General features: G+C 51.6%; 2 protein-coding genes across 2 annotated transcripts in view; one reads left to right on the forward strand and one right to left on the reverse strand.

The window, feature by feature from the left end:
• The window catches only part of LOC135813434 (MAM and LDL-receptor class A domain-containing protein 1-like), a 63,556-nt gene that overhangs the window by 29,937 nt on the left and 7,277 nt on the right, over positions 1-26,342 (forward strand). The window contains exons 38-72 of the mRNA XM_065326531.1: positions 422-506; positions 687-824; positions 1,363-1,652; positions 3,663-3,750; positions 3,949-4,095; positions 4,464-4,723; positions 5,172-5,265; positions 5,717-5,769; positions 6,098-6,278; positions 6,741-6,794; positions 7,117-7,365; positions 7,610-7,657; positions 7,922-8,164; positions 8,867-8,920; positions 9,338-9,484; positions 9,861-10,129; positions 10,334-10,421; positions 10,667-10,912; positions 11,553-11,621; positions 12,080-12,226; positions 12,713-12,987; positions 13,431-13,515; positions 14,068-14,301; positions 14,743-14,916; positions 15,650-16,069; positions 16,442-16,567; positions 16,929-17,075; positions 17,419-17,649; positions 18,112-18,300; positions 18,661-18,924; positions 19,597-19,776; positions 20,161-20,301; positions 20,771-20,941; positions 21,409-21,561; positions 21,799-21,972. Coding sequence (XP_065182603.1) covers positions 422-506; positions 687-824; positions 1,363-1,652; positions 3,663-3,750; positions 3,949-4,095; positions 4,464-4,723; positions 5,172-5,265; positions 5,717-5,769; positions 6,098-6,278; positions 6,741-6,794; positions 7,117-7,365; positions 7,610-7,657; positions 7,922-8,164; positions 8,867-8,920; positions 9,338-9,484; positions 9,861-10,129; positions 10,334-10,421; positions 10,667-10,912; positions 11,553-11,621; positions 12,080-12,226; positions 12,713-12,987; positions 13,431-13,515; positions 14,068-14,301; positions 14,743-14,916; positions 15,650-16,069; positions 16,442-16,567; positions 16,929-17,075; positions 17,419-17,649; positions 18,112-18,300; positions 18,661-18,924; positions 19,597-19,776; positions 20,161-20,301; positions 20,771-20,941; positions 21,409-21,561; positions 21,799-21,972 — 5,914 coding nt within the window. The remainder of the gene's footprint in view (positions 1-421; positions 507-686; positions 825-1,362; positions 1,653-3,662; positions 3,751-3,948; positions 4,096-4,463; positions 4,724-5,171; positions 5,266-5,716; positions 5,770-6,097; positions 6,279-6,740; positions 6,795-7,116; positions 7,366-7,609; positions 7,658-7,921; positions 8,165-8,866; positions 8,921-9,337; positions 9,485-9,860; positions 10,130-10,333; positions 10,422-10,666; positions 10,913-11,552; positions 11,622-12,079; positions 12,227-12,712; positions 12,988-13,430; positions 13,516-14,067; positions 14,302-14,742; positions 14,917-15,649; positions 16,070-16,441; positions 16,568-16,928; positions 17,076-17,418; positions 17,650-18,111; positions 18,301-18,660; positions 18,925-19,596; positions 19,777-20,160; positions 20,302-20,770; positions 20,942-21,408; positions 21,562-21,798; positions 21,973-26,342) is intronic.
• LOC135814759 (uncharacterized) lies at positions 22,674-25,447 on the reverse strand. The gene is made up of 2 exons (XM_065327927.1): positions 23,346-25,447; positions 22,674-23,287 (listed from the first exon to the last, which is right to left on the reverse strand). Exon 1 carries the CDS (start codon positions 25,445-25,447, stop codon positions 24,143-24,145), a length of 1,305 nt encoding a protein of 434 aa, XP_065183999.1. The 3' UTR covers positions 22,674-23,287; positions 23,346-24,142.

Here is a 26,342-nt window from a genome sequence, read left to right on the forward strand (position 1 = left end):
TGATCAATGAAATGCGATCGCACGAGTCGAGTACGCGCCGGGCGCTGTGCAGCACCAAGCCTGTGAAACACTGGGCTGTGCAGTGGTGCTGGACACTGACTTGACGCAAGCAATTATGTCATTGTCTGTCTTGGGGGAGACGCAGCAGGGAGAGAGATACAATGTAGATGGATAGATAGAGAGATAGAAAAAGAGCGGAAGCCGGTTTACGACTCAGAGTTTCACATAATTCACGACCAGAGCAACGTACTGGTTCACACTATGTCTTGGTGGGGGATTCAGCTGTACATGTACATCGATTGAATGAAACTTGCTCTTCTTCCTAGTGTGATGGTGTCTGTGGTGGGAGTCAAAAACTGCCACTTTGCCTTTGGGCACCAATGACGGAATTCTCTTTTCGCTGACCTGTTCTTGTCACTAGATCCTATTCCGTGCCGTGGCTGGTTCAAGCTTCACTGGAGACATTGCCATTGATGACATCTCCTTCACCGGCGGCTGTTGCTCGAGTAAGTTTCCAAACAGAACTCCGAATGCTTTACTGGTCAATGTATTTCATCCAGCATGACGATCAATGTATGTACGAGCAGTAAAATACACACCGGCCCGAAGGAGGCAGATGCACTTCACTGTGATATCGGCCATGTCTGTGTACGTTACCTGGAGTTCTCTCTTTGTCTGCCGCCCAGGTTGCAACGGACCATCGACGTTCGAGACTGGCCTCGGCATTTGGTCTCAACCGACATCGGATGATTTTGATTGGACCAGAAAGCGTGGCAGCACCACGTCTTCCAGTACCGGACCACCCAAGGACCACACGCCAGGAAGTGAGTGTAGCAGCAGTAGCAGTGGTGTAACCTTCGGTAACCATAGAGATACACAGTGTATGCACCTGCATGAGATTGTCACGTGCACTGCTACCATTCCCTCCACCCATGACCTCTAACACATGTTTAGCAAAAGGACTCCTGATGGATCCTGTCTCCACCAAGGCTGCACTGCCCCCACCAAGGCTGCACTGCCCCCACCAAGGCTACACTGCCCATTCCAATCACCCTCAGCCCGGCCAGGGCCAACTCGCCTATGGCAGCGCTGGGTTTCTTTTGGTGGGAGCAGGTCAAGACCGCAATGGAGAGTGGCGTACGTGTAGAACTTCCAAATCCGCGGTCGAAGCCGCGGTACATTGCTTCAGGTGCTATGGTCCCATGCTGTTTACCCAGGTATTACGACTTGCTACTGTATACAAAGGACGTTTGTCTTACATGTGTAGATCAAGCTCACGGGCAGAAAGAAGAATGAAGTGCTTAACATCACACTGTGTGTGGCAATTTGACGTGTGTGTGTGTGTTTCCATATTTCTCGTAGTTCCCTCCAGCACCGGTGGATTCTACATGTACACAGAGGCCTCCTCGCCGCGCACTGTCGGCGATAAGGCCTATCTCCAGTCACCCGCCTTCTCAGCACCGCTGGAGGTCGGCTGCCAGATGCAGTTCTGGTACCACATGTACGGCGCAACCCAGGGAGAGCTCAGCATCATCATCAGGCACGACACCGTCCGCAACTACTCGGCCTTCTCCGTCAGCGGCAACCAGGGCACTGCGTGGCAGAAGGGCGTTGTGGCCATTCCCATTCAGACCTTCAGCAAAGATGTCCAGGTATGCAACGTGCCATACCGTACCGGTATGGCACATACCACCAGTACATGCTGGGTCAGGGTGGGTGAGTGGGTGTGTGTGGGAGGGGGGGGGGGAGTACTTCCTCCGGAAATAAAAAAAATCATGACTTTGATCAACCCCTCAGTTCTGGTGAATTGATTTCTGAGGATCGAGCGATGGCGACTCCAGGTGAGACTTAAACGTGGCAATTTCTTTGTATACAAACTTCAAAGAAGTATACCCTATCATGGTCTTGAAGTGTTTTTGCTCCGCTGAACCAAATATTTTGAGCACAGCAACTCCTTAGAATGCGAATAAAACAAGTCATGAAGTTTTTGTTTCCGGAGAAAGTACGCACACGCACGCACACACACACACACACACACACACGCACGCACGCACGCACACACACACACACACACACACACACACACACACTCAGTCTAGTTAAACTTTGCGAGTGTACTCTTCGTCGCCATCAGGTTCAGCATTTCATTTCTATGCCGGCCACCATGAGTCCACAACGAATTGCGCCGGAGTAGAGACCACTGACATCACCACTGGCATGATGCCTTGCCGCTCACAAGACCAGGCATAGTGATAACTGCACCACTGCCATTGGTCTCTCTCTCCCAAGAGGAGATACTGCTACTACAAGTATAGTAAAACCTGTAACTAAAGACCACCGTGACTAGCGACCAGCCTGGCACTACAGTAAAACCTGTAACTAAAGACCACCGTGACTAGCGACCAGCCTGGCACTACAGTAAAACCTGTAACTAAAGACCACCGTGACTAGCGACCAGCCTGGCACTACAGTAAAACCTGTAACTAAAGACCACCGTGACTAGCGACCAGCCTGGCACTACAGTAAAACCTGTAACTAAAGACCACCGTGACTAGCGACCAGCCTGGCACTACAGTAAAACCTGTAACTAAAGACCACCGTGACTAGCGACCAGCCTGGCACTACAGTAAAACCTGTAACTAAAGACCACCGTGACTAGCGACCAGCCTGGCACTACAGTAAAACCTGTAACTAAAGACCACCGTGACTAGCGACCAGCCTGGCACTACAGTAAAACCTGTAACTAAAGACCACCGTGACTAGCGACCAGCCTGGCACTACAGTAAAACCTGTAACTAAAGACCACCGTGACTAGCGACCAGCCTGGCACTACAGTAAAACCTGTAACTAAAGACCACCGTGACTAGCGACCAGCCTGGCACTACAGTAAAACCTGTAACTAAAGACCACCGTGACTAGCGACCAGCCTGGCACTACAGTAAAACCTGTAACTAAAGACCACCGTGACTAGCGACCAGCCTGGCACTACAGTAAAACCTGTAACTAAAGACCACCGTGACTAGCGACCAGCCTGGTACTACAGTAAACCTGTAACTAAAGACCACCGTGACTAGCGACCAGCCTGCTACTACAGTAAAACCTGTAACTAAAGACCACCGTGACTAGCGACCAGCCTGGTACTACAGTAAAACCTGTAACTAAAGACCACCGTGACTAGCGACCAGCCTGGTACTACAGTAAAACCTGTAACTAAAGACCACCGTGACTAGCGACCAGCCTGCTACTACAGTAAACCTGTAACTAAAGACCACCGTGACTAGCGACCAGCCTGCTACTACAGTAAAACCTGTAACTAAAGACCACCGTGACTAGCGACCAGCCTGGTACTACAGTAAACCTGTAACTAAAGACCACCGTGACTAGCGACCAGCCTGGTACTACAGTAAAACCTGTAACTAAAGACCACCGTGACTAGCGACCAGCCTGGTACTACAGACCACTTCGCCAGGCACGGACAGTCTCACATTCATACATGGTTGGGCGGTGCAAACCTCTAACCAAGGACCACCTGCCACTAAAGACCGCTTTCTCTGGCCCCAAGGGGTGATCGTTAGTCACAGGTTTTACTGTACAGCATTGTTTTTCTAGTCCGCTTTGTCAAAAAGTGTTCTGCTTCTCTCTGATTGCGTCTACGTGCTTAGATCTTGATCGAGGGAACAATTGGCACATCGTTCACCAGCGATATCGCCATTGATGATATCAGCTTCACATCGCAGTGTTGTCCAGCAGGTAAGATCATGCATGCTGCCCATCCAACACTGGATTGGCATCCCTACTTCTCTGTGAAGGTACATGTATGCAACTCTTTGCCTGCAAAATACCATCTATATGATAACACAAGCTTAGAGCACAGCAGTCTTGGTCCTTTCCCTGTGTACAGTGGTGTACTTACTCACAATGCCTGTGTGTGTTCTATCATCTATACAGATTGCTTGACACCCAACAACTTTGAGAACAGCATTTCACCGTACATCCTGGGACCAGGCGGTGACTTCAACTGGACCAGGTCCAGTGGATCGACGGGATCTTTCGGAACCGGTCCAACCTCCGACCATACTGTGGGCAACACACTGGGTAAGAGATCATACCGCGGTACATTTGTGTTCAAAGCCACTGCTGGGCATGTACTATAGTGATGAGAATTGGTCTATCGGACTCATGTAGTGTGAAGTTCTCACTTCTCAGCAAAGTGGCGGTCATGCACCAGGATGAGATCTCCAGGCGAGTTTCAACTCTGCAATTGTCTCCTCTCACAGGGACAGAGAGCATTTACAGCGGGTGTGCAAATGAGGACATGTTTTGCATTTCTTTGGGTGTGCATGTGTGTGTGTGTGTGTGTGTGTGTGTGTGTGTGTGTGTGTGTGCGCGCGCATGTGTGTGTGTGTGTGTGCGCGCGCGTGTGTGTGTGTGTGTGTGTGTGTGTGTGTGTGTGTGCTACGCAGGACGCTACTTGTACATCGAGACGTCATTCCCACGCAAGTCTGGTGACAAGGCCTATTTCACCTCGCCAGTGTTCGTCGGTAGCGCCTCTAGCTGCAGTGTTCAGTGGTGGTATCACATGTACGGTACAACCATCGGCTCACTGCAGGTCTCCGTGCTGTCCGCTGGAAAGTCCGTCGCCACGTGGACCAAGTCTGGCAACCAGGGTAATGCATGGAAGTCGGACAGCCTAGCTATCCCCAAGTCTGCCGGTGCCTTCCAGGTGAGAGACGACTTCAACTTTTGATGTCAGAATGCGCAGAGACCGTGGCAAAGCTGCCACGTACCGGCTCACAGCATGGCGTGGATTTTGTTTATGAAGAGACAACATGCGGCAGTCTGCACAGAGCATCACCATTGCTCTTTCCGTGCTCGTGTCACATGACAACATGGCCTAACTACAAACCATGTGTCTTCAAGCTTTGCTTTAACAGTCACTGTTAGTTTGATAACTGTCAGCCGTCATTGGTGGATTACATACAATACTGTGACCAGTAACGGCTCACAGGATATCTAGCACCAAAGAAAGTGTTGTGACTCACCCGTCACTATCCTGCTGCTGCTGCTGCTGCTGCTGCTGCTGCTGCTGCTGCTGCTGCTGCTGCTGCTGCTGCTGCTGCTGCTGCTGCTGCTGCTGCTGCTGCTGCTGCTGCTGTGTGTGTGGTGTACAGGTACAATGGCTTGCTACCTGTGGATCAAGCTTCACTGGCGACATCGCCATTGATGACATCTCCTTCTCGCGACAGTGCTGCAGCCAAACGCCAAGTAAGAAGAGCACACAGCACAGAGCATGCTATCAGACACACACACATACACACACACACTCACACACACACACACACACACACACACACACACACACAAAAATAACTGGTGTTCTTATTGTTGTCAAGTGGCTGAGTTTGTAATGCACCATGGGTGCATCTTCCATCTACAAGAAAGACAATGCTGTTTGTCACATGGACCTAACAGTGATCAAAGCCACACCTAGCCAGGCAGCAGCAACTACACTGCAACTACACTGCAACTACACTGCAATAATGCTCCAGCAGACTGCATGGCTATGTGTATGCATGTATTATGTAAGCGTTGCTAGTGGGTTAGATGTGCTATCAGATGTCCCACACTGGTAGCAAATTTTGCGGACGAGTAGCATGAAGTGTGAGCATGGTGATGTATTCTCTCTTGCACTGTATGCTATTCACTACCACTGCAGATCTACCAGTTTACAGCTCAACTCCTCTAACAATCTTGCAGGCAAAGTTCAAAGTGAGTACAGTCTCTGACGTAGAAAGCACAATGAAATGCACATCACGGCTCAGTTTGGGCATCTCATGTATATGTACTTGGACACAAAGTATCACCTGAATGATTTCTTTTCAATATGATTTCAATATGTTTAATCTTGGTCGGTGTGAGCAAAGAGTGTGCACGTATGCATACCCAATATGTAGCTTCATGTAGTCTAGCTTGAGAGCATCACCCCGGCAGTACCAATGCCGATCACAAGTGAGATGCTGTACACATGCAATTGCAATGGATGAACGCAGAGCTGACGGGAGACATGTCGTTCTTGTCGGTGTGGTCTTGTGTACAGAACGGCACACTGGTGGTGCGCGGCGCGGACTGGTCTTGGGGTACGCAGGACGTCGGTGTAGTCGGCAGTGTAGTGCAGCCTCTGGGTGTCAGTGGCACCGTGAGAGTGCAGTGGGGTGATGGCTCCGTCTACACCTACAGCATGGGCTCCGGTGGCAAGTACGAACTCTACAGCTTGGCAGGTATGTGAATCACATTGTACTCACAGCCAGCAGTGTGCGGTAGCACATTGTACTCACAGCCAGCAGTGTGCAGTAGCACTTCTAAGTGTGCATGTGTATGTGAGTAATCACTCTTATCCAGGCCCGCCACCGGAACCGGTCCGGTTGGTCAGGTCATCACCGGACTAACTTGTTGTGCCACTAACTTATGTTTACAGCTGAGGAGGTTTATGTGTACCCACTGTATCATACACTAACTGTATGAAAGGCTTGGGTATGGTCGGATCAATCAAAAACTGCTTCCGGCGATCCTGTAATGGACTTGCTCTTTCCCAACACCTGTGGTGAGGGTAGGAGGCTGCAGGGGTGGAATGCTAATTGTGTGTGTGTGTGTGTGTGTGTGTGTGTGTGTGTGTGTGTGTGTGTGTGTGTGTATGTGTGCGTGTGTGTGTGTGTGTGTGTGTCCCATCTGTTTCTGTCCAGACCTCGGTGGTCTTGTCTCCGGAGGTACAACACCTGACAAGGTCTACGACACATGTAAGCAGTTACTGTGTGCTCCACGGTGTTATGTTCGCCTGCAGCCACGCAGGAGTCCATTGCGGGACAAGACAAGACTGATTTAGTTACAATGAGCATGCGTATAATAGATGAGAGAGAGAGAGACAATACGGAGAGGGACAATACGGCGACAAACACTATACACAACACACGGTATTACTAAATCTTTGCACGTAGAGTAGATAGACCGTTTCGTCTGACCTGGGTGGACATTCTTGCTTTGCTAGCACTGGCTGCTGTGCTGTCTAAACACTGCTTGTGAGCATGTGAATCATTCCTCTGTACCAATCTCTGTCCACAGCTAAATGCCCACGGTACTCGCTTTACAGCAAGCCCCAGCTCGTTGCTCTGTTCAAGACGGGCACACGCGTCGTGCGAGGACAGAACTGGCAGTGGGGCAGCCAGGACGGCGGTGCGGGCAGACCCGGTACTATCACAGTGGGTTATACATCACTCTTCACACTGGTATCCGTTGTCTGGGACAGCGACAACACCACCACCTACAGATACAGGATCGACGGAACCACATTCGACTTGTGCAGAGTTGACGGTGAGTAAATTGTCAGGTGTTGCTATCTCCGTGATAAGGCTGCTACAGATGGCGGAGAAGGGTGGTGCAATTCCTCCTACCTGGTCAAGCTGCCAATCCACTGTTTTCTCAATGTGAACGTTTACAGAAAACATGCAACGCTGCAATAGACACCTCTTCCATTGCATCTGGCATTGGGAAAAAAAACTTGACTTTCTTATGTTGATGACCAAATGACAATGTGTCCGTGTTTGTACCAATGCAGATATTGTCAATGGACCTGCGACCATCTGGCCACCAGCAACAACTACACGTAAGGAAACTACACTCAAATGTCTTGGTGCAGAATTGTGTGTGAGTGGTGCTCAGGTGCTCTGTGCACCTTACTATTATTAAACCTCTCAACATCTTGAGAGTGTATCGATGTGATTTGACTCCTTGCAGTGGAAATTGGGCAATGGAAATGATAGCAGTGGCAGTGAAGTAGCAGAGTCCGGCGGTAGAGTGCAGTCAACGTACTGTCTGTGTGCGATTAATGTAAGTTACTGTCTCTGTGCACACCTATTCTCATGTACAGCTGGTCTGGTTTGCCCCGACTACACTACCCTGTCGGCTGCGCAAGTCGCCTACGCGTTCAGCAACAACACGGCCGTCGTGCGCGGCAAGGACTGGAGCTACGGAAGCCAAGATGGCGGCGGACCAGGAGTGACGGTGTCGCACGTTCTCGGTGGACTGGTCTCCGTCCAATGGACTGCCAACAAGAACACAAACACCTACCGCCTGGGCTCCTCCGGCAAGTTTGACCTGTGCCGTGTCGCTGGTAAGTGCTCACCGCACATTAATGACGTCATGATTACATCATTGCTGTGCCAGGTGTGCTGTAGGTCACTCTGAGTCAATGTTGATGATGCGGCTTCGAGTTGAAGACAGCCCAGCGGGAATTGTTGACTGGCCAGCCAGGGCTAGCCAGGGTCATTCAGTCAGAGTGTACTGTGCAGACCAGAGTCAGTATTTTCTTCCCTCTTCGCAACCTTGTTATTTGGAAGAAATTGCCGTTTGGATTTTGCGAAGTAAAACACAAAAAAAGGTTAAAAAACAACTTCTGTTACCTGATGCTGCCCCTCTGATGATCACGGCACTGGTGCTATGGAATGGTTGCACATATGTCACATGACCACATGCCATGGGGCAGCCATGTTGGCCCCAACTCCAGTCAACCCCCACATCTATGGGTCAAAGTGATGTCGGCCATGTCGGCCACATTGCCACTTTCCGCACAAATTTACATGTACATAGTCACATGACCAAGATGTGAAACCACTCTATTGTTCTGTGCCACACGTCCTATTGGCTATGCGTGAACAGTGGACCGTAGGAGAAAGTAGAGAGGCGCAGTGCAGTGGTGTCATGGGGGATAGAGGTGCCACTCAACCAGTACGCCAATAGCCAGTGCCGCCAAATGGGTACTGTGTCTTTACAAGACTGTTGATAATGCTCCTCTGCTGTGTTCCGTTGTGTGCAGACGTCGGCAAGACCACCATTGTCATTATCCTTCCGACAACACAGGCTCCTTCCGGTAAGTCTCTCTCTCTCTCTCTCTCTCTCTCTCTCTCTCTCTCTCTCTCTTTCTTTCTTTCTCTCTCTCTCTCTCTCTCTCTCTCTTTCTCTTTCTCTCTCTCTCTCTCACACACACACACACATACACACACACACACACACACACACACACACACCATGGCTTTCAGCGGTCCTAATCACGTGCCCACTAAAACAATCTTTAACAAATCTTCCAACGGACAGAATTTTAAATAACTTGGCGCGACTATGCCATCTTTGCTGATATTTCATGAGCAGGGTAGGGTAGGTTGTGATGTACTGCTTGAAAGTAGTTAGGCCTGGGAATGATCTAAAGCATGCGAAATAGCCGGTCACCCACGGCATTCTCCTCAACTACACCTCAACATGTCTGCTTGCTATCTGTCTTTGCATACAGTTTGCGGCAATCCGGTGACCTACGAAATTGGATGGCAAGGCTACACCAACATGGCGGGTGATGACTTTGACTGGTCCAGGGCCAGCGGCAGCACAGCTTCCTTCTCGACTGGTCCGACCACTGATCACACATTCGGAAACTCTAGAGGTCAGTGCAGCGTTGCCAGGAATAGTATGACCCGTGCCCGTACATGGTAGCTCGCACCAGTACTCGCGCACTTGCACTTGGAAAATATGGCGCCTTTGCCTGAGCACCTTCACAGTTCACACACACACCGAATGCATCATGTGCAAGTATGCATATATTTCCTAGTCATCTGCTCTCCGCTTTCACATGAAACCAACCCCTGCTTGTATCTAGACGGTTCCTCTGAATAAACGCGCATACGCACTCAGAACTTTCTGCTAAGATTATGGTGTAGCTAAGCACTTTCTAAGCAAACCGCTTCTCTCCCTTTCACTGCCACTCTCTCTCTCTCTCTCTCTCTCTCTCTCTTTCTCTCTCTCTCTCCCCCCGTTTCCAGGTTACTACGCGTACATCGAGACATCGTTCCCACGTGTCCAGGGCGACACGGCGCGTCTCCAGTCGCCCCTCTACCCCGCACCGCCGACCAAGCACTGCCAGATGAGCTTCTGGTACCACATGTACGGAACCACCACCGGCAGCCTGCTAGTGTACGTTGTGCAGCCGGGTAAGGCTGACGTCTTGACCTTCAACCGCACCGGAGAAGTGGGCAACTACTGGGTGCAGGCGTTCGTCAATGTCTCCAAGATCGTCACGGGCAATTACCAGGTTTGGATAATGATAAAGTGCCTTACAAGACCTACTGCTACATGCTGTGTGTGTGGAATTCTGTAAATTGCCTATGAGATACTCACTGTGTATGGTTGGGCTGCTTCTAACACAGAAACTGTATGCATGCCAAAAAAACTGAAATACTAACAAACAAACAAACTTTATGAGGTGGATTCTGTGGCTGATGTGTTCTGTTAACAGCTCAAATTCGTTGGCATTGCTGGATCAAGCTTCACAGGTGATATTGCCATCGATGATGTCTTCCAAGGAGCTGGATGCTGCAGCTCAAGTAAGAAACAATGTTGCCTCTTTCATCTTTCCCCTCCAATCTCTCTCTCTCTCTCTCTCTCTCTCTCTCTCTTCTTTGCAGTGCAGGATACCATTGGTGTGATGGTCTACTTTTCAGCAGTTTGTCTTTGGGGGGGGGGGGGGGGGGGGGGGTAACATCGCCACTCATAGCCTGCATGCATTACAACTATTGTGTAGATGTCCACGTGTGTACGGACATGTACTTATGATAACTGTCGTCTGCAGGTCTACCCAACTACGGCAGCATTGCGCCATTCTGGGCTCAGCTGGCCGCCTTGTTCCCGGTCGGCACCCGCGTGGTGCGCGGCCGCGACTGGGCGTGGGGCGCGCAGGACGGCGGTCCCGGAGGCGAGGGTACGGTCACCAGAACCGTCACTGCCGGAACGCAGACCGTACAGGTCCTGTGGGACAATGGCAACTCCTTCTCTTACAGAATGGGCAACGGCAAGTATGATCTCTATCGCATTCAAGGTAAGTCCACATCTCAATGACAATGACAACATGTTACGAGTTATGACAAACTGTCCACCAACGTAACCAGATCTTATACAGTCAACGAGTGCGACAAAATGGCACAAAACTGACAAGGAGTACTGAGACATTCGGCGGCCTGACACCTAGCTCTTCATCAAAACTATATTGGCTCACCATCCGAGTTCAAATTTGCACACTCAATGACAATTCTCCTCTTAATTCCCTTTCAGAACTGCTCTGCAAGGGGTGATGCTAAAGCTATCTGGCAGTACTGTATAAGCTAGAGTGGCTACCTTCAGCGAGAGAGCATCACCACATCAACTAGAAAAGCGTTTCCGGACTTTTGTTTGTTGAGCGTACGAGAGCATGATGCGAAATTGACATTGGTTTGATTAGCTCTACTGTACACCTATATTAGTGTGTACATGTTTGGCTACGAGGCTGTGCCTGCCTGGGCAAGGGGGTTGCATAAGGAAGGTGAGCACGACTATGATCGTGTGTGTGTGTGTTTGCATGTACGTGTGTATGTACGCGTGTATGTACGCGTGTATGTACGCGTGTATGTACGCGTGTATGTACACGTGTATGTACGCGTGTATGTACGTGTGTGGGCATATGTGTATGTGAATTGGCACAGACCTGTACTCGGGCATCGCCCCAACTGTACCAGCTACCACTCTGCCACCAGTGCGGCCAGCTACACAAGGTAAGATCAGTATAACTCCCAACACAACTGTTTACATCAGACCATTCAGAAATACACACAAGCTCCGATAATTCCTCCTACATGTAAGCACCTTTTGCAGGTGCGCAGCCCGCATGGGGCACGTGCACCCCTCTAAAAATGTCGACATAGGTTCAGCATGCACATAATGACCATGAATGACACGCACCAGCCATCCTACACATATGCGGCCGTGCACCCCCCTAAAAGGGGGGGGGACCAGCTACGCCCCTGGACCTGTCGGGTGCTTGTGTGACCAGGCCCGAGGGAGGATGCGCTAAACAAAATAGTGTTCCTTACTACAACTGGAGTCGTTTGGTAACAGTTTCCAATAGGAGACACTGCCATGTGAATATAGAGCCTGTATTGCCATTGTACAGTGCTGTGGTGTTCTCACTGCGTTGCTGTTACATGTATGCTTTGCCTTTTTTTCTCCATAGCTTGCACCAAGCTGAAGAACTTTGAGCAGGACTTGAATGGGTTCCAGCAGTCCACCACCGACACATTCGACTGGACGCGTCAACAGGGACCCACTTCATCCTTCAATACCGGCCCCGACGTTGACCACACGCTCATGACAAGAGCAGGTGAGCGCGCGTGCATGCCTGCTTGGCTGAGCAAACAGGTGCTTAGTTAGGGTAGCCAGTCGGTCCATGCCTCAGCCAAAGCTATGACATTCTCGCAGTAGGACAGTGATACTGGGAAGCATCATCGGCAGTGGGCACTGCTGGCCCGTATTGTATTGGGTTATGAATCAGACCTAGTACTGTCTGAATCACAGACAAGAATCCGCCAGCTACTGGTCACAGTGGCGACAGTTTGCCCAAGTACATATATAAATCAGAGGCAGGACTTCACCAGGCACTAGTACAATCATGTAACTGTTTCATGAGAACGATCGTATCATGTCAATACACGGCATATGACATTATTATCAGCAAGAATCAACCCGGCAGCGCACAGATTGTTTGCCGGCGCTCAATGGCATGCATGTGAAGTTATTTTTGTTCTTGCTTGCGGAAAGTCAAATGCTCTTGTTGACATCTTCTCTTCTTCTCTTTGGTCTGTCTCAGGTTACTACGTGTACATTGAGACGTCATTCCCACGTGTCCAGGGTGACTTTGCCACTCTGCTCTCACCATGGTATGCCTCTCCTCCAACCAACCATTGCCGCATCAACTTCTACTACCACATGCACGGCGCATCGGTTGGCTCTCTAAACGTCACCGTGCGCACTCGCAACGCCACCAGCATCCATCGCCGCCTGGCCTTCTACAAGGCAGGTGACAATGCTGACAAGTGGGAGTTTGGCAGCTTCTCCGTCCCAGCACACAGCCCGGCCTTCCAGGTAAGCATGGTACAGTGAAAACCAGTCAAGGCGACCACTCTCATAAGGTGACCACCTGTCCCAGAGGACCACTACAAGCAGGACCAAGGGATGCTACCTCCAGTCAAATGATCCTGGATACGGAGACCGCCTGTACACGGAGACCACATTTGTAACTGGCCCCTTGAGTGGTTGCCTTAGACAGGCTACCCTGTGCTAGTGCATGGCATGGTCCCATGCTACTTGCGCAGCTAGTCTCTCTTCCCGGTAGCATCACTGTATTATAATACGTTCGGTGGATCCTCGTGTGCATCAGTTTGTCAACGAGTTGTTAAAGCGCTTCACTGTGATCTCTGCTCTCTGCTCTCTGCTCTCTGCTCTCTGCCCTCTGCTCTCTGCTCTCTGCCCTCTGCTCTCCGCTCTCTGCTCTCTGCTCTCTGCTCTCTGCTCTCTGCCCTTCACAGCTGGAGTTCACTGGTGTGTCTGGTAATTCATTTGATGGTGATCTGGCTCTTGATGACATCTCACTGAGTGATGGATGCTGCCAGGGTAAGCTCATCGTGTAGTTGTGTAGCTATACAGAGCCCCGATCCAGTGCATGTACTAGCTGGACAGGACAGCAGTGCAAGGTCTTCCATCCAGTGCTGATCTCCTACTCATATTCACGCTGCTTTCTGGGTTGAACTTTTCTCACTGTCCGTAAACTCCAACACGGCCACTTACACATGATTAACGCTTCACTTCTCCAACTCCAAAACGGTCTCTTTACTGCGAATATCTGAGCATTTCACCAAAATTTCGGGCCTAGCCCATTATCAGGGTGAAGATAGGGTTCCCAGGTAACAACTAGCAACCAGTTTACCCACCCTTGGTCACGACTGCGCTATGCTATGCTATGCTGAAATTGAAGTCTACTGATGCTGATGTGGAGGCAAAACTCTTAGCTAGACTGTCTGTTCTTCCATAGCTAACTCCTTGCAAAGCGCTGCTGAACAGTGTACTGTGCAAAGCATGGGATGCTTGACATACGTGTACACAAGGACTCTCCATACGCCGTCACTAATGCGTCGTGTGACCCCCGATCCTCCCCTCTTCCAACAGGTCATCCCGACTATTCGACCTACCCGTCGGTCTCCATAGGCAAGCTGTTTGCAGTGGGCACACGTGTTGTCCGCGGCAAAGACTGGAGCTGGGGAGACCAGGACAAGCATCAGCTGGGAACAATCACCGGAGCTCTGACATCGGGTGGCTGGGTCAAGGTGACCTGGGATTATGGCTACGTTGGCAACTATCGCATGGGCTACAACGGTCTGTACGACTTGTGGCTGGCCATCAGTAAGTGAACACACAACATGTGTGTGCATGTCCACACATTCGTGCAGCCGTGTAGCATGTACATGTGCACGTGTGCATGTCCACACATTGGTGCAGCCGAGTAGCATGTACATGTGCACGTGTGCATGTCCACACATTGGTGCAGCCGAGTAGCATGTACATGTACATGTGCGCAGCATGCACTACTAGTGAGGAAAGGACTCATGCAGCTAACACTAAGTAATGTATACCAAGGTCATCAGTTGGGTGATGGCATTGACATGAAATATACACGGAGGGCATTGCCGCCACTACACCAGAATGACAACCCTGCAGACCTGCAAACCTGGTGAAAGTCTTCAATCAAATGCTTCAAGCTGTGGACTGGTGTAAGTATTTGCAATAAGGCTGATTTGCTCAATCCATTTCCCGCTGATGCTTCCTGCCGTTGTGTCTATGCAGTCACCGGCTGTGAAGACCTGGCCACACCAACCAATGGCCTGAAGACGGGAACGTCGTCGCTGTTTGGTGCCAAGGCAAACTTCTCCTGCAACACCGGCTACTTCTTGCAAGGTTCTGAAATGAGAACTTGCCAGACCAGCGGCAGCTGGACTGGATCACAAGCCATTTGCCTGAGTAAGTGTCTGTAGCAGCTGGGTGTATGTTTTGGTGCATTGCAGAGAGAGAGAGAGAGAGAGAGAGAGAGAGAGAGAGAGAGAGAGAGAGAGAGAGAGAGAGAGAGAGAGAGAGAGAGAGAGAGAGAGAGAGAGAGAGAGAGAGAGAGAGAGAGAGAGAGAGAGAGAGAGAGAGAGAGAGAGAGAGAGAGAAAGAGAGAAAGAGAGAAAGAGAGAAAGAGAGAGAGAGAGAAAGAGAGAGACAGAGAGAGAGAGAGAGAGAGAGAGAGAGAGAGAGAGAGAGAGAGAGAGAGAGAGAGAGAGAGAGAGAGAGAGAGAGAGAGAGAGAGAGAGAGAGAGCTGGAAACAATGCCAGAGTGGGCAGCAGTGGCCCTGACATGGAATGTACCTGATCAGGGTAGATACTAGCTTGTCCTGCCCTGTTGGCATCCGTTTGCACATCACACATATGCGGGCTCACACAATCACTCAAAGAATTTTTTTTAAACTACACTGCCGTGCATTCCTCTGTCAGGTATTCAACAGATTGCAGTCAGAGGCCTGAAAACTGCCCTTGTCATGGAGTTCGCTTCACACTACAATGTCATCATTACACTGGTCTAAGGCAGAGAGCAATACCTTGAGCATAGTCCTACTGAAACATGTATCTTAATGTTGTTATGTGGTACTACTGTATGTGTGCATCTACTTACCACACTGTTCATATGTACATCTACTTACTACACTGTTCACAGACTCCCTGCCCACATTCTCCCAGTACTCTCCTGCTGAGCTGGCCGCCATCTTCACCGTCGGAACTCGTGTCATCCGCGGCGTCGACTGGAGCTGGGGACTGCAGGACGGCAACGGTCCAGGAACGGTCGAGACCGCTCTGAACTTCACCACTGGCATGCTGATGGTCAAGTGGGATGCCAACGGACAGACGTACGCATACCGCATGGGACCGCCAACGAAGAAGTACGACTTGATCCTGTACACGGCCAAGACCTGTCCAGTGCTGGCAGCGCCGGCGTACGGACAGATCAGCTCGAGCGCGGTGGTGTTCGGTACAGCAGTGACGTACACTTGCAATGCCGGATACACTCTGCAGGGACCATCCACACGAACGTGCTACTCGCCAGGCGTTTGGGATGGACTAGTACCGATGTGCCTGTGTAAGTACCAAGCAGGGCACTGGTGCTTGTTGTCTACGCTTGCAGCTAAGCCTCAAGCATAGTAACTTTAGACTATCAATCTGCTTTGCTCCGCTCCACATTGCACACCATAGCTGTGGGATCTTCTCAAGGCTTGTGTCGCATCGAGGTGTCAGCATTGAAACGGCACGAGACCATGCAGTAACATAGGCAATTTTGCATAGTTTGGCTCTTTTTAGCCAACGCACCATTCAACACTGATACCCCAATACAACACAAGCTCTAAAAGCATGGTTGTGGAAATAGCCAGGGGTTCCTTGTTGGTACCTTGTACTGTTGCCGCTGCCTGGCGTCATCGTGTTTGTTTGACGGCTTTCTTCTTGCTTTGTCCAGTGAGATGCAACAGCACGCAATACCAGTGTGCCGGTGGCCTGTGTGTCAGCAGCACAGCACGCTGCAACCAGATCCCATTCGAGTGCCCGGACAACTCCGACGAAGCAGGTTGCCCAAGCGGACCAGGTGAGTGTCCACTGGCACAGCATGAAGCCCTGGATGCACTGCAGCAGCAGCAATGCATGTCACGTTGAACCGGTTCAGAGAAGTCGAGGCCATCCTCGCGAGCTTCAAGCTACTCTACGCGTCTCACTTGTTTTGCAGTTCTTCCTTGTCTTTATCATCAGTAAGAAATGACTACAGGTGTGTGCAAGCCACATCTTCCCTAACAACGCATGCCCATTAATGGGTAGGGCATTGCGGTGTATTGATTGAGCAGACCACCCTACTGCCCAGTTAAAACTGCTCAATTACTAGTAGTAATTCTGGTTTTGACAGGGTCTCGCGTCTACATACTTGGATTGCTGATCTTTTCTCTTGCCCACAGTTGCTGTCAACTGCAGTAGCTCACAGTTCGCATGCGCATCGGGAACAGAATGCATTGCAAGCGCCAAGCGATGTGATGGCTTCTACTGGGACTGTGGCGATGGTTCTGACGAGGCAGCGTGCACTTCTCAGCCAGTCGTTGGAACACGTGAGTGTAGTGCACGGGCACGGGCGTGAGAAAGTGTGTATCTCGGTGTGCCGATGTGTGTGTGTGTGTGTGTGTGTGTGTGTGTGTACGTGTCTGTCGGTGTGTCTGTGTGTTTGAGAAAGTGTGTATCTCTGTGCCCATGTGTGTGCGTGTGTGTATGTGTGTCTGTGTGCATGTGAAGGCGTAGCTCAGTGACTCATCAGTGTTAGCACACTCGCAAGGCAACTGTGCATATCAGAATCGTAAAGCATGCATAGGACACATGTAAAATGGCAGTGTATGCTATTACTAATCATATCCCAACCTCTTATCTCATTGTGCTGGCATCTGTTCTCCCCTGCAGTCCCTGACTACACTGGTGACAATGGCACCGTACTTGCCGCCAAGTTCCCTGTCGGTGCACGCGTGGTGCGTGGCAAGGACTGGATATACGGTTTCCAGGACGGCTTCTCAACCGGAACGATCACCTCGGGACTGAGCGGCGGCTTTGTCACCGTCCAATGGGACGTCACTGGTGCAACATTTACGTATCGCATGGGAGCTGGCGGTTCTTATGATCTTTATCTGGTGTCAGGTGAGTGAGAGGGAGAGGGGGAGGGAGAGGGAGAGGGAGAGGGGGAGGGAGAGGGAGAGGGAGAGGGAGAGAGAGAGGGAGAGGGAGAGAGAGAGGGAGAGGGAGAGGGAGAGGGAGAGAGAGAGGGAGAGGGAGAGGGAGAGGGAGAGGGAGAGGGAGAGGGAGAGGGAGAGGGAGAGGGGGGGGGGGGGGGGGGCGAGAAACAAAGAGATTATAAATTCGTGCATCCAAACATGGCCAGCAGGACAGCTGGTCATTCCGTGTTTTTTTTGTCTAGTAGGTGGTGATGTTACGATGCCTGTGCACACATCCCAGCTCCTGTACTAATATACTGGTACACAGCTGATCACTGCGTCAAAGCTACTTCCTGCTATCAAATCGACTCCTACTACGAAGTGGCTGCTGAGCTTGATGTCCGTGTAACTAATATGTCTGTATGACTGTTCTACTGCTCACATGCAGATCTACCGACCACTCACTGCCGCGCACTGACTATACCTGCCCACGGCTACAAGAGTGTCGGCTCAGACTACAGACAGTTCGGCTCGCTGGCCACGTTCGGCTGCAGGCCCGGCTATTTGCTGCAAGGCGCTCCTCACACTCTCTGCCTGGGTGATGGATCCTGGACCAGTGTCGAGCCGACGTGCGCCCGTAAGTAAAGACACTGGCCCGTGCACTCTCCTGCAGTCTTTTCAGCGGTGAATAGAAATCCTTAAGAGCCCGCATTGTCGGAATGCAGTGACCTTGAATGCATAGCTTCTGGACTTCGAGAATTCAAATGTTTTAGAAGATTATTGATACCCATTACGATACATACATGATGAGCACAAGACAGCTGCACTCTTCACAGTACTACCGCTGTCTGCTATATCATAAGTGCAGAGCGACACGACATCCCTCCACACAGTGTGCGCGCGCGCGCGCGTGTGTGTGTGTGTGTGTGTGTGTGCGTGTGTGTAATGCTGTGCTCTGAAAGTGATTGTCTCCTGCTATCACACCGTGTGCTAACAGCTCATGCGAACGGCTCAGTCGGTATCGACTTCTCGCTCCTGACCGACGACGAGGTTGAGTCTCTGTTCACCTCGGGCGTGAGAGTGGTCCGCGGCAGGGACTGGATCTATGGCAACCAAGATGGCGGAGTTGGTGGTGTGGGCACTGTGTCAACAGCACTTCGGTTCGGCTCCGTTGGCGTGCGCTGGGACTCCAACCCAACTCGGCAATTCTTCTACAGAATGGGCTTCTTCCAGGACAAGTTTGACCTCACACTGTTTATGGGTAAGAGCTGTGCCATGTCTTTCCGGTCTGCCCGACAGATCATACATGTCTTTCCGGTCTGCCCGATAGATCATACAGTTTTCATTCTGTTCCTCTTCAAAGCATTCCGCTGGATAAGTGCTTACAGGAGCAGGGGCGTAGCACCCGCTACGACTGGTACGACCATGGTCGTACCACTTTTCGAAAAGTGTGGTCCGTCCGGAACGTGCAAAACCGTAATAAAAAAATCAGGATCTATCGATGTATATGCCCATCAGACTTTGACCTTTTTCTAGACTTGTACTCGTAGATCAGCCATGCATCTGCAGTCGTACTCGTACTGTACTCGACTGGACTGCACAGTCGAGTCCCAGAACGCAGGATTTTGTATCTTTTTTACAAAAAAATTCCCGGGAGAGGTCCCCTGGACCCCCCTCCAAAACGGCCTTCCGCCGCGCCCACCTTCGGTCGTACCACTTCCACAATCCCTCCTACGCCCCTGAGGAGGTAGACATTCCTGGGGGGGGGGGGGGGGGGGGGCATTCCTGGTCATGTGATGCAACAAGGTGAATACGATGAATGATTGCGGGTTTCCATTGCTAGCACCTGCTTGACGTTTGCCTGTGCGCGTCCTTCCCTATTGCGATCAATGACCAATAACTGTGTCTATTTCTTTTCTGATGTCTTCTACAGCGACACGCTGTGTGTCACTGTACAAGCCACTCAACGGCTACATGCAGACATCCAGTGTCAACTTCACAGTTAAAAGCACAGTTGTATTTGGCTGCTACGCACCCTACTCTGTCCAAGGCTCTTCCGTCTTGACGTGTCAGGCGAACGGCGTCTGGCAGGGTGTCACACCGATCTGCACACGTAAGATGTGTTTCTCTGTTGGCACATGCACGCGCGTGCGTGCGTGTGTGTGTGTGTGTGTACACGTGTGCGTGTGCGTGTGTGTGTGTGTGTGTGTGTGTGTGTGTGCGCGTGTGTGTGTGTGCGCGCGTGTGTGTGTGTGTGTGTGTGTGTGTGTGTGTGTGTGTGTGTGTGTTCATGTATGCATGAGCATGGGTGCTGGCGTAATTAGCTGCCGAAGGAAGCTGCATTGTGATTTCCGTGTGCTACTGCGCGCATGTACGTGTGACGATTATACAAAGTAAAAAGTTGTAATTAAGATGATGAGTGTGCCATTGGACATGCACACTGTTAACACTCACCTGTTCTCACCTGTCTTTGTATCCATGGTTACTACGTGTGCAGAGTCGATTCCACAGTGCTCGCTGGGCGAGGTGCGCTGCTTGCAGAGTTCTACCTGCTATCCGCGATCAGCGGAGTGCGACGGTATCTTCAACTGCCCTGACCAATCCGATGAGATCTACTGCGGAAATGGAACCACAGCCGGTATGTACAGACAGACTGCTGTGACCATGTGATCACACACACACACACACACACACACACACACACACACACACACACACACACGCACGCACACACACACACACACACACACACACACACACACACACACACACACACAAACACACACACACACACACATAGCCCATGAAATAATCATCTCAGCACACATAGCAAAGCACTTACAATACACACAGCACGGTGGATGGTAGGGGTTTGTCTTCTGCGTAACTACAGTACTCAATTCAACGTAGATCCTCTCATTGAAGTACCAGTGACTGCAGCCATCGGTTAAATTAATGGGCTAGCTTGGTTTCTCCAAAACAACCTAGCACTCTGCCCAGAAACTGTGTTGCAAACAATCACGGTGTGTGCGTGTGCGTGTGCGCGCGCGCGTGTGTGTGTGTGTGTTTGTGTGTATGCGTTTGTGCATGTTATATGCACTGCACAGCTGGATGCCCCGGACTCGACGCACCCAAGAACGGCTACATCGCCAAGAACAGCACCAGCATCGGTGCCACAATCATCTACCAGTGCTACGACCCGTACGTGTATCAGGGCGTTGTGCGCCGCACCTGTGGACTCAACGGCACCTGGGACGGACAAGTTGGACAGTGCTCGTGTAAGTACATTGGAAGAAGATCTCCCACACACACACACCCCAGCTATACACCAACTGTGTTGTTCCTGTCTAGAATACAGTAAAAACCTGTCAAGGGAACCACTCTGATAAGGTGACCACCTGTCCAAGAAGACCGCTACGACCAGAAACAAAGGATGCCATTTCCAGTCAATTGACCCTGGATAAGGAGACCACCTGTACACGGGGACCACATTTGTAAGGACCCTTGAAAGGTTGCTTCAGACAGGTCTCACTCTACATATAGTCCTGGAGGGAGGGGAGGGAGGGGGGGGGGGGGGAAGCGCTAAAGGTCCTAAGAAAATGGCTAACAGATGGCTACGAGTATATAGTACATGCTGTTGGTCATTATCACCTGTTCGTAGTGCTGCATGCTAGAGACATGACAAAGTGCATCTCATCAGTATTATCCATGTTGTACTTTATGCCACCGCCATGCGTGTGTTCAGTGCCGTTCAAGCAGTGCCTGTACTACGAGAAGCGCTGTGCCGACGGAGCTACGTGCATTGACAAGACCAAGGTCTGCAACAACTACCCAGACTGTCCGGACGCCAGCGATGAGATTGGATGTACGGCCGCAAACATCACCACGCCCGCTCCAGGTGAGGAACAACGTGTTGCTATCAGACAGGGATTGGGAAACTTGGCATTAAAACATTGCTCTATTTTACTCTCTCTCTCTCTCTCTCTCTCTCTCTCTCTCTCTCTCTCTCTCTCTCTCTCTCTCTCTCTCTCTCTCTCTCTCTCTCTCTCAAACACACACACACACACACACACATCCTCATGCTATTACAGTTATCTGACTCTCTGGTATTTTGTGTATCTACTACGCTGAACAGGCCAGCTCTGCAGTCCACTCAGTTCACCACCGAATGGCTACATCCAGGGAAATGCTACTGACAAGTTTGGCTATGTTGCCTTTGGCTGCAATGCGCCGTACGTACTTCAGGGATCCAGTGTTCGCCGTTGCCAAGACGATGGCACCTGGAGCGGATTCCCAGCATTCTGCACACGTGAGTGACCATATCGCAATGCTGTGTGCGGCGCATGTGCACTGGGCCATTGTGTTGTTTCACTGTGTGGGCTCACTGGCAGAGTAGTGAACTCAGGGACACGTTGATTTTGGTTTGTGTACAATGCTTCACATGTCTACACACGCGCGCGCACACACACGCACGTGCCCACACACACACACACACACGCACGCACGTGCACACTCACACTGCTCTGTCTTAATTCCAAGATACAGTCAACTTGGCAAATAACGACAGCGGATATAACGACAATTCGCGAATAACGACATAATTTTCATACCCAGAGCAAAGTCCCATCCAACAGTGACAAACATAATGAGACTTCGGCTATAACGACACTTCGCGAATAAGGACACTTTTCTGATGCCCCGCCGAGTGTCGTTATAAGCGAAGTTGACTGTACTCCTTTAAATCTTGAGCAGCACAAGCTAGTGTAGTGGATTGGTGACAACGGTGGAGCACTTGAAGACAAAGAATGGTGTTAACGCATGCTCCGTACGCGGAGGCATACACGACCCACACACAGACACAGCAGTAGTTGGTTGGCACCACAGGGTAACTGGGCGAAGGAGCTGGCAGTGTGTAACCATGGAGGCGGCCGACCCGACAGAGGCGGGGACCGAGAGTGAGACCGAAATGGCGGCTGACCTACCAAGGGCAGTAACCGAATAGAGTGATTCGGAGTGAGACCGAAATGGCGGCTGACCTGCCAAGGGCAGTAACCGAATAGAGTGATTCGGGAGAGTAGAGAGAATGCTGCCAGCTACTGAGAGTTCAGTGCCCAATCCCTGCTTGTTTTTGTTTAGCAGAGTGAGTTTGGAAGACGAATGAGGTTAGTAGTATAAGCGGGGTGCTACAGAATAAGAATTGTAACACAATGAAGTCGGTGTGGGTGGGTGGGTGAAAACACGGAGCAAGAGTCATGCGAGCCAATGCAACTAACAAAGAGAGCCAGGCACGAAGGCTGCTGAAGGGTGTACGTATGCAAAGCGAGCTGCTGGGAGAGTTTGCGCATGCGCACAACGGCGCATCCGTGAGCTGCCGCGAACACGCGCGTGATAGACATCAGCATACAGTGAAAACATTACGTCACCGCGTTAACATACTTTAGCTACGCAAAACTTGCATTAACGCATGCTCCGTACGCGGAGGCATACACGACCCACACACAGACACAGCAGTAGTTGGTTGGCACCACAGGGTAACTGGGCGAAGGAGCTGGCAGTGTGTAACCATGGAGGCGGCCGACCCGACAGAGGCGGGGACCGAGAGTGAGACCGAAATGGCGGCTGACCTACCAAGGGCAGTAACCGAATAGAGTGATTCGGAGTGAGACCGAAATGGCGGCTGACCTGCCAAGGGCAGTAACCGAATAGAGTGATTCGGGAGAGTAGAGAGAATGCTGCCAGCTACTGAGAGTTCAGTGCCCAAGCTAGTTACCCTGGTGGGCCAACCAAATAAGTCAGTGCTCAGAAATAACGCGAGCATTGAACGAGGAGTATAGCAGGAGCTGCTAGCAGTCAAGAAATCTAGGTACCGATAGCGGTACTGAGAGTTGGTATGTATACCGGAGGAGACATTCGTCAAGGTGCAGCGCTACTGGTCAGTCACTCACTGTGGCTAGCTTCTCTGATACTAGCCGCACCTCGGATGGCTCAACACGGATATAGCGCAGCACGGCGTCGCTGCGCCATCGCCCCATATGGCGGATCACGTGCTCTGGTACGCCTGCGATAGCTGCAGACGTGGCTGCTCCGATCCGGAATGAGTGGCTGGCATAGCTGGACGGATCTGTAATCCCACAAAGCGGTAGGAGGGTCCGCACCTCCCTCGTGACGTCCGCTCGTGTCAGAGGCTGGCCATTGTGGTAGACGAGCAGCTGATCTCTAGGAGATTGGGACTCTGCCGACACTGCCGTCAGGTACCGCACCATCGCCGTAACAGGGCAGCTGATGACATCGGTACAGCCGCCCACGTGGACTACCGTGCCCCTACCGTCCGGGTCCGTCTTTGATTGCAGCAGCGTGATGGTGATACGAAATGATTGTTGGTCCAGGGCCACGTTGCCAAACGTCAACGAGGTGAGCTCACACCACAGCGCAGGAAGCCATAAAAGGCCAGGGTGAAGGCGCACTGCAGCATTGCCTGGTCAACTGAGTGCCGCATGGAGGAAACTTGGAGGCGTTGGCAGAGTTGCCGGAGGATGGGTGTTGTGATAGGCAAACGAGGGCGGCCAGGTCCCGACGAACGGGCTATGCCTCTTAACACTCGTGACAGCAGGGACGTCGGCTGATTCGGGTACTCGAGGCCCATTTCGACGTGTAAGTTCCAGATGGCTGACATATATGTGCGAACCGAGGCCGGCCGCAGTGTGCGCATGAGGAGGGCTGCGTAGTAGCACAGTGGAACGTCGCTTCCAGGCAGGGCCACAACGCCATGCTGCTGACAGAAATCCAGGTACCGCCGCTCTGAAGCTGAGTATGTCCTCCTGGATGACGGTGCTATTGCCAGAGAGAACCTTGTGCTTTGGAAGGTTGCTTGTTGCACGGTCAAGGTCGTACAGGCGCCTCAGGAAGGTACGACCGACAGGAATAGCCCGGGCCGCGAACGAGAGATTGCCCAACACGGAGGCGAGTTCGCGCCGGGACGCCATGCCTGATTGAAGGAGGCCGTTGACTTTGCCGAGATACGCCCCATGTTTGGCGGACGGTAACCGGATCTCAAACGTCAGCGAATCCAGCTCCAGGCCGAGGAAGGTGAGACATGTGGATGGGCCTTCGACTTTCTCAGAGGCCACCGGTATCTGCAAATAGCGGAGCATGTCTAAGATATGTGAGCGATGATGTTCCGCAACGGGCAGGTGGGGCGGACTAACGTTCAGAAAGTCGTCCAGGTAGGGGAGTAATTGGCTTAGGTGGCATGCATCCTCGAGAATAAACTGGACTGCTGTGGCGAATTTATCGAATATGTATGGTGCAGAACGCAATCCAAATGGTAGCACTTTGTCATGATAGAATTGTCCCTGCCAGAAGATGCCCAGAAGAGGCCAGTCACAGGGGGCAACAGGACAGAGACGGAATGCATTCCTGTCGACCTTCGTCAAAAGAGCGCCACACCCTGCCTGCATGATCAGAGAGATAGCTGTATCGACAGTTTCGTACTGCAGGCTGAATTCATCCCGAGATATACCGTCATTCACACTCGAGCCGGCAGGGGGCGAGAGGTCGTGGATGATACGCAGTTTGCCATCAGACTTCGGGATAGCACCCAAACCAGAAATATGCATGTGAGGGAATGGCGGAGATGCAAATGGGCCCGCAGTTTCTCCGCGGTCACAACAGTTAAGCAGATGAGTAGTAACCTCAGCAGGGCAAGCACAAGCCGAAGAGTGATTAGGAGACATAACAGAAGATGCAATGGGGCGAAAGCTGCCAATACGAAAGCCATACTGCATGCCTTGTGAACCATAAGAGCGAAATACTGCATTTGGATGAGGAGAGGGAAGATTGATAAAGCGCTGAACATGAACAGGCGTGCTAGTGGGCACCTATAAAGCAGCGTCACCACTGGGGTGAGAGTTATTTCTTGGTCGAGTCACCAGACTTGGAGCATTGGCGTGCGGGGTGACGGCCGCGGCACTGGATGCAGACGTGTGCTCTGGAGCAGGGGGAGAGCAAGCAGCTGCCGAAGTTGAAATTACGACAGATGGCTTTGCCGTCAAAGCCAGGCTGGTGCGAGAACTGGCTCCCCGTAGGCGCTGTTGGGGCTGGGAGCCCCCCACGAAAGGGGCAGCTGCTGGGCTGACTTGGATGGACCATGGAGCAACGCTGGCACGGAGGCCGCCCACGGCCCGTGAGACAAGACTGCCACAGGTTCGGGTCAATGACGGACCAGGAATAGCGGTGAGGGAGGGACGCCGTGGCCATACGGAATTTGCGGTCGTAGGACAGCCAGGCATCATTGTGGAACCTGACGTTGGCATCGACAATGATGGCCTGATACGCCCAGAGATCACCTGCCAGCTGTGGTGAGGCGTCGGCCAGCACCCTCGAGTATGTGGTGAACGCTTCCACCCATGTGGCAAGATCATAGATGTGTCGTTTGGCGGGTTGCCGGTGGGAAGATTTGGGGACGAGCTGCACAGATCGGCCCGCGCCCACGTCGAGTTGCATCACATCATGATCCCCCTCGAAGCCCAGGGATTCAGGCAGCAAATCGCTTAATTCTGTGAACTCACCTCGCACAATCCGGTCTCGAAGGCGAGGCGGCACCACGGGGAGGTCTCCAGATGACGGCCACTGTTGTGTCGGGTGGCTGGCAGCCGGTACTGATACTGGTAAAACCGGCGC

This window comes from Sycon ciliatum, chromosome 4 (genome assembly GCF_964019385.1).
Source record: "Sycon ciliatum chromosome 4, ocSycCili1.1, whole genome shotgun sequence".
Taxonomy (NCBI): Eukaryota; Metazoa; Porifera; class Calcarea; order Leucosolenida; family Sycettidae; genus Sycon; species Sycon ciliatum.

Excerpts from the sequence above, each read along its gene's own strand:
- LOC135814759 (XM_065327927.1), bottom strand. The coding sequence starts at position 25,447 with ATGCAGTATGGCTTTCGTATTGGCAGCTTTCGCCCCATTGCATCTTCT.